The 7,847-nt window shown below is 50.9% G+C and overlaps 1 protein-coding gene across 1 annotated transcript; it reads right to left on the bottom strand.

Moving 5' to 3' along the window:
- Positions 1-260: 260 nt before the first annotated feature.
- Positions 261-6,243, bottom strand: LOC101998757 (neuropeptide Y receptor type 4). The gene is made up of 2 exons (XM_005348617.2): positions 6,199-6,243; positions 261-1,904 (listed from the first exon to the last, which is right to left on the bottom strand). Exon 2 carries the CDS (start codon positions 1,845-1,847, stop codon positions 666-668), a length of 1,182 nt encoding a protein of 393 aa, XP_005348674.2. The 5' UTR covers positions 1,848-1,904; positions 6,199-6,243; the 3' UTR covers positions 261-665.
- Between the last annotated feature and the right edge of the window lie 1,604 nt (positions 6,244-7,847).

Below are 7,847 nucleotides of genomic sequence, written 5' to 3'. Positions count from 1 at the left end.
TATATTCACTTTATTAGAAGGTTGCTCTACACAGACAGAAATAAGCTGCAATATCCAATCTGATGTGGGCCAAGCGCAACCTTGGCATTTCCTTCTTTCTAAAGACAAGCTGTCTAGTCCACACACTGAGGATGCCATGAACCCAATTCAGGTAGCCAAGAGGGGCACTGAACTTTGACCCCCATGGATGAGACAGTCACATTCATTGTAGCTGTTCCTTTCAACAAGTACTTCATTAAACAGACTCCCAAACCCCTGAAACTGTTTCTATGAATCTGCCTCTGTCAAAGGCTACTGGGACTTCCAGCATCCCTTAGAAAGAGCATAACACATAGCCCATGGCAAGTTAGATGAACCCTCAGGATGTGGAGGAAGGTTTTTTAGGCTAGGCATCTGTGCTGAGTGGCCTTTAGAGTCCAACATCTCTGGTTGTAACATCCCGAAACTCAAGCACAAAGTTCACTGTGTGATCTGCGGAATCTGGACTCAAAATTCTCCCAGAAGCAAATGGCTAAACAGTCTAAATGCCAAGCTTCAAGTGTTTTGCTAGCCTATCTGGATTCCCAAGCTAAAAACAGCAGGATACTAGTCAACCTGCAATGTGTCTGCTTGGCTAAGTGAAAGGGTCTGTCAAAAGGAAACAGCAGGGAAAAGCCTAGGCAGGACTATATGAAGTTAGACTTGCTTCCCAGCCTCAGAGATCCTTTGGAGAGGTCCGTGTGCACAGTGGACAGGGGCAGATGCTCAGACTCCCCTCTGGGTGACCTGCAATGGCAGGTCAGCACCAGGGCCTTGACATCCTTCTTGAAGTTGGTGTTGAGAAAGCCGTAGATGAAAGGGTTAACACAGGTGGAAGCCATGGCAAGCATGTGGCATATCAAGAAGATGAGGTTGCCATGGCAAGCGGGTATGGCCTCCTGGTACCAGTCCTCCAGGGTGTTAAACACATGCAAGGGCAGCCAGAGCACAGCAAAGGCAGCCACCATTGCCATGAGCATACCATTGATCCGTTTCATCTGCCCCACGCGTGAGCCGCAAGCGTCCCTGCGGAACACCTGCCTCTGCCTCCGCAGGCGCTGGTAGATGCGTACGTAGCAGACCAGAATGAAGACCAGGGGGGCAGAGTACTGGAAGAGCAGCAGGAAGGTGGTGTAGATGAGGCGGTGATGGTCTGAGGACCAGAATACAATGCAGACCACCTTGTCCTCCAAAAACTCCACCGCCTTAGAGTGGTTGCGGTGGAAGAGGTCACTCAGGATGCTATTGGCCAGGAAGGGCAAGGACAGGAAGCCAGAAATGAACCAGATGATCGTAATCCCCAGGTAAGCCTGGAAAACGCTGGGTTTCCAGCCCGTTGGATGGATGATGAGCTGGTGCCTCTCCAAGGCCACGAGAACCAACGAAAGGATGGAGACTGTCACCGACATACACTGGATGAAAGTTAACATCTTGCAAAGGACCTCACCGAAGATCCAGTAGTCCATGATGGTGTAGGTGGCTGTGAGTGGCTGGCATATCAGGCACATGAGGAAGTCAGAGAAGGCCAGGTTGGCAATGAGCAGGTTGGTCACGTTGGACTTTTCCTTCTGCCTTGTGGTCACATATATCAAGCAGAGGTTTCCCAGGACCCCCAAGATGGTCTCAATGCTGTAGGTGGTGATGATGAAGACCAAAAGGTCCACAGAATCCTGGCAGCCGTCAGAGAAGTTGTAGAGGAAACCCAAAGGATTGGTCCCATTCTTCCCCTGTAGGAACTCTGGGAAGAGGGAAGCCGGGAAATGGGAGGTGTTCATGGTGGGTATGAAAAGATCCAAAAACAGGGAGGCTGGGAAATGGGGTGTATTCATGGTGGGTGTGAGAAGATCCAGGAACGCCAGGCTGGAGGCCCAGTTCAGAGGTACAGCCTGCAAAGCAAACAAACAGGACTCGGGGATCATGCCTCTAGGGTAGAACCAGGTAAGAACAAGGGTGAGGGAGAAGGTTCTTGGCTCCTTCTACCCCATGGCATTGAGAGCTATCATATAAGGGTTAAGGTAGGACTGGCATCCAATAATCACTGCCTTGTAGACAACATTTGTACATGACAGAGACTGTGCTCAGTGTGTTGCACATTAGTTACTGTATTCTGACAAGTCTTATCAACCTAGTTCATTGGTGGAAAACCTACTAGCCGTACAGGAAGCCATTTACCTATCCTCTCACAGGTGTCTGACTATCTGATGCCATAACTTTCCTGACAAACTCCCTCTGGCCTCAGGATTTGAGGCTGTTTTGATGATAAAGAACTTGGAGCATAGAAAGCCCCTTAGTTATGTCCTCCCAACAAAGGCAGCAACAGATTCTCCTTCATATAGTGACCCTGCCAGTCTTCATTACACCCACAGAACTTGAACTTTGGGGCTTGGTTTCAGACTCCAACACCCTGTCATCCTTGTTCCTGAGGTGGCGTGTGGTGAAGATGAAGACCGCCAAAGCTACAGATTGATTGATTCGTCAGGACACCGCCTTCTCCGTGCTGCCCACAAGAAACACACGCATTCCTGGCCACCAACACACGATGCTCATTACCCTTCCTACGACACAGTCACCTGACATACCTCCACCCGCTAGCATCTGGGTACCATTCCACTCAGGCTCCCTGAACAAATGGACCCTCAAACAGCACCGACTCTTCCAACCCCGGACTCCAAATCCTTCAAGCAGCAATGCTAGTGACAGGCAGTCTGACATGGAGGGTCGCCTACCCGGTTGTTGCACATCTCCCTGGAAACCATCACTTGGATTTTCCAGCCTACAAGTCGGCCATTCCCAACCTTTACTGGACATCAGAGTCATCACATAGATGTGTTCAGAGTGAAGATTCCAAAGCCTCTCCCCAGGAGAACCAGTTAAGGGGGTGTGGCATGGGTCCAAGGAATCTGTGTTTAACAAGCAGCATGTAAAATCTGGCTGCACATGATTGCGGGGTGGGGGGTCTTTTGAGAAATGCTCTTTGTAGCACAGTAGTCTGTGTTAGCTATGCCTGTTTTCAAGTATACATCCCGTTCACAATATACACTTATCTTCATGATCAAATGCGGTTTTGACAGAAAGGCCACATTAACCAGAGATGAGTAAAAATTGGTTTTCCAGCTGTCACAAATGTCACACTAACCCCAAGGCAGCAAATGTCACACTAACCCCAAGGCAGCAAAAGGAACAGAAGCTCAAGAACCCATCTGACCATCAGCCAGGGTGAGGACATCAGTGTAGGGCAACACCAGCACGATCAGAGGGAAGTTAGCAGGACAGGGAAAGTGCCAGACAAGGATCATTGCTTTGATCATCTGCTCGATCAACAAGGGCCAAGCCCTAGGGTAAGGACAAGGGCCACAGAATGACTTATACAACCATGTCCCTCCCAGGCCAGAGAAACTGATCACTGGGAATGCAGATGGACCTCGAGGCTATGGTGCTATTGCCACAGTCGGTGTGCCTGTTACCTGGAAGGTCAGAGCGGCAGCTAAGGGCAGGAAGAGAGAAGAGATGGTGTAGAACCTAGATTCACAGGCTGAAAATGGACAAAGGAGAGGGGAGAGTTCAAGGAACAGGAAATAGCACACAGAGGCTCAGAGGCAGGAAGGATAGCAGCCTCCTGAGACAAGCAAGTAGTTCAGAACAGCTGGATCTTAGGAGATAGAAGGAAGGAGAGAGGACGAGGCTGGAAGAGAGATAAGCCCGACCAGGAAAGACAGGGAAGCCACTGAAAGGCTGCCACCAAGCCATGTGCTCTCCAGAGAAGTCACTTAGACGTAGAGGGTAGGCTGAGACTCTGAGAGAGCCAAGACAGAAGAAAGGGGGCATTTAAGGCAACATTCAGAGTTTTGCCTGGCCCATGTTCTTAACCTCAGAGAAGCCATTGGTTTCTAACTCATAGGGGTAGCTGCCTCTGACCCGGGACACCATGACACAGCCTAGTCACCAGGTTGTCAGAGAGCTTCTGAGGTCAAAGGCAGGATTCTCTCCCACACAAATGGAACCATCACATGTGTTTAAAAGGTGAGCAACGTGTCATGCCAGGATCCTGTGCAGGTCAGCAGGCTATACATTTGTACTGGGCTTAAATAACAACAACTCTGCCACCTATCCATAGAGTGGCTTGTCAGTCACTGAACTTTGCTAAGCCCCAGTTTCCTCAGTGATATAAAGGAGAAAGGGAGGATGGCACCTGTGTTACAGGTCTGACTCAGTCTTAGGGAAGAGGATGGCGAAGAAGCTGGGGGTGGTGGGAAGGCGGGAGTTGCTGCTCCTAGCCCCTGAACAAGTCAGTCTCTGTCTTCTTCAGGCAAATAGTGGATCTGATGAATGGAAAAGATTCTCTTCAGGAACTTTCTTTGCCACTTCCTTGGAGGTAGAGGTACCCAAGGCCAAACTGGATCATCATAGGTGTCGATCAAATATTAATTCCCTTCTCACTCATTCCACCAACTCCATCCTAAGGGACTTCATCTCCCAGCAGGACAAATGACAACACAAGCCCATGGCCAGGCCTCTGAGTCTCCCTGACTGCAGCTGTCCGATACCAATTCAGAAATGCCAATCCCAATCCCAACAAAGACTTGTGCCAAGACCCGTTACCCTCTCTGGTCCTTTACCAGCACTGGCCTTAAACAGCTCTCATGTGTGGTACCATCGTACCCTGCCCCGCTCAGAGCTCACCTATCTGACCCCAGGGTGGGAAGGGGTCACACTCCTGCTTTTCCTACCACAGAGCTGAGGACCAACCCCATCCCCAGCCAATGACAGCTGTGGATGACTGAAATGAGCCTCGCTTGCTTCCTCCACCAGTTGGCCTAAAGATGGAGCTCCAGATAGACTCAAAGAATAAGGCAGTGACAACAAACATGCAAAAATCTCTCTCTGAGCCATGGACAACCTGAGGGAGACCTGACCTGGAGAGGAGCTGAGCCAATTGAAGTGGGAGAAACAGAGCAGGGCATTTTGAAGGGGTTTTGAAAGGCAGGTTACAGGTACCCTTTCTTCAAAAAGGGGGATAAAAAGGATTCGTGTTTCCTAGGAGACATAATACAGAAGGGAAACATTGGTTTTCGCTTCCATCCCCCTGAACTGTAAGCCATAACCATATTCCCACCAGAAAGGCATCACTAGGCTGATCCATATGGTATGCTCAGTAGTTGAGCTGTAAAGACGGCAGATTCATGTGGTCCTATCTAATGCTAGCTCCATTTAAACTTTAATTGCTATTTTATGTGTATGAGTGTTTTGTCTGCATGTGTATCTGCATCCCACATGTATGTTCGGTGCTGATAGACACCAGAGAGTAAGTGAGATCTCCTGAAACTGGTTGTGAGCTGCCACATGGGTGCTGGGAATCAAACCCAGGTCCTTGGGAAGAGCAGCCAGTGCTCTTAACTGCTGAGCTGTCTGTCCAGCCCCATTGGTTCCATTTTAAAGAGGAAGCCTACTGAGATGAAGGGCCCTGGCCAAGGTTGCAGTTTTTAAGAAGCAGAACAGGGTCCCTGGCTAACTGGCTTTGATTTCCCTGACACCCATCTTGCTAAACACAGAATTTGAAAAGAGGAACAAGAAGCGAGCTGGTGCCAGTGGATGCTGAAGATAATATCCCTAACCCACTGACAGAACCCGACCTGATCTGTGGAGCAGGTCCCAGGGAGCCTGTAGGAATGCTGGGATGTGGTTCAGACACCTGAGAGGGTGTCCCAGAAGCCCTGTCCTCTGTTGGACAGTTATCTGGCCTGTAATCCCACAAGAGAGCTCAGAAAGCCCACTCCATGGCAGTACCAACAATGAATAGCCTGCCTCTTCAACCCTAGGTCTTTTTCAAACAGGAGTAAACTTGACTCTCCTGCTGGTGACCACATTCACTTTCCAGGGCTGCTGTTGTCAAGTCCCCTAGGAACTAGCAAGGGTGATAACCCTGGATGGAAGGGGAGCACTTTATGCAAGGTCAGCAAAACCCTGCCTGGATTTCATCTTGAAGCATGGAAATGAGTCTGCTGCACCAGCCCCACCCCACTGCCGCCCCCAGCCCAAAGATCGGCTGCACCCTTTCCTAGCCCATCTAAAGAAAACCAATAAACACAATTTCTATCACCCCGGGAGGATGATCTCCACAACCAGCCACCAGCTCTGAATGCCTGCCTGCAGACACTTTAACACTTCAAATGTGCAACTTACTTTCTCGGATACACTCTGGTAAAGTATCAGGTTACCGAATCCCAGGTGAGAAGATCGGAAATCGGAGCTCCACAGCCCGGAGATGAGGCGCCAAGCCCCGGCTAGGAAACCCACCAGAAACCCTGCTGTAGGTGCTGGGCAAAGCTGCTGCAGCGCGTTCAACTTCCTGGAGGATGCCTTGAGCTCTTCGGCCCCCTCTCCGGCAGCATCCCGAACCCGCTGGGCGATTAATGGTTCTGCACTGGCCTCACCTGCTCCTCCCGCGGTAGAGCTGTGTTCCTTAGCCTGGGTCCACCCTCTGGCCCTCGCCTGAGCCCCGGTCCGCGCCTGCCCACAAAACTCTAGCACCGCCCGCTTCTGGAGCCGCACCCACCGCCAGCCCCCAAACAACTAGGTGCAGGATGCACGCTGGTCCGCCCCATGCATCACCCTGCAGCCTGAGGACGAACTACACCACTTGCGCTGGCGTTTCGCGTTTCACTCTCTCCCTCTCTCTCTCTCTCTCTCCCTTTCTTTTCCTCTCCCTCAACCGCAGTTTCCTCAGCCGTTGAATGGGGCTTAAGAAAATGTACCTTCCTACAGTGGGGTGTGGTGGTTCACGTCTTTAATCCCAGCTGTGAACTTTTTTGGTCCCGCTGGACACACATAGTTGGGTGAGACAGTCTGGTCCAGGTGTCTTCGAGAGCTGACATCATCCCCGAGCTCTGAGGCTTGGAGAAGCAGACAAGGTCAGCACAGAAATGAGTTATTCCAGAGAGCAAGTGGACCTGCGTACAAGCGGAGGGCACAGCAAGGACTAAGGCGGAGCATTAGGGCAGTGTGGTCAGAAGGAAAGAGGTGGACTTCCAGAAAAGCAATCAGGACAGTCCCAGACAGCCCTTCAAGGTCGTGGCAGAGAATTAGATGAGGAGCCAGGTAACTGTTCTAATACACTAACTCAGCCCCTCCCCCTCCCCCAAGAGGCCACATGGTAAAGTCACATTTGTGCTTAGAGTACCTCCTGGGGGTAAGATAGCCGATTCTAGGGCAGCCTCCTAAATACTAGGTATGTACACCTCCCTGCAAACTCTTCTGGGGCTCCCGGTGGAAATGGGTCCTGGCGCTGTGGCCAGTGACTGTTCAGTGGTCGCTGATGGCACTGAAAACTGTACAGCAATCACCTGATTTAGTCACCACCGCTGCTCTGAGAGATGGACATCTCCATCCCTGCCTCCCGAGTGAAGCAGTGGGACCACAGTTGAGCATCTTGCCTGAAGTCATTCTGCCGAAGAAGCAACCAGATTTAGGACACTGACCCTGCCACGTGTTCAGGTCCACGACCTTCCAGCTCCGCCTGCCTCCTCGGTCTGTCTTCCAGGCCAGTTCTCCTCCCTGTCATCCAGGCCTCACATTGGTGCACACATGAAGGCACCGATGACAGAGGAGAGAGGAATTTTACAGGCCTTATTATAATGATCTCTTCTAGAAGGATAAGCCTCAACTCCAGCAGAGATCCATGAACACCCCGTCCCTGTGCAGAGGCAGCAACTCGGATATTGTCACTACTACCTCACCCAGTACTTAGAAAGGATCTGGGCTGCCTGTAAGGCTTTCGGAGGAGGCCTTCTTCATGGACACATCTGAGAACCCCTGCCCAGCTTCACAAGCCT

Source organism: Microtus ochrogaster, chromosome 6, assembly GCF_000317375.1.
Source record: "Microtus ochrogaster isolate Prairie Vole_2 chromosome 6, MicOch1.0, whole genome shotgun sequence".
NCBI classification, from domain to species: Eukaryota; Metazoa; Chordata; class Mammalia; order Rodentia; family Cricetidae; genus Microtus; species Microtus ochrogaster.
This window is presented reverse-complemented; position numbering and strand designations above follow the sequence as displayed.

Bases quoted from the DNA above. Each gene is read 5' to 3' on its own strand.
- LOC101998757 (XM_005348617.2), bottom strand. From the start codon at position 1,847: ATGAATACACCCCATTTCCCAGCCTCCCTGTTTTTGGATCTTTTCATA.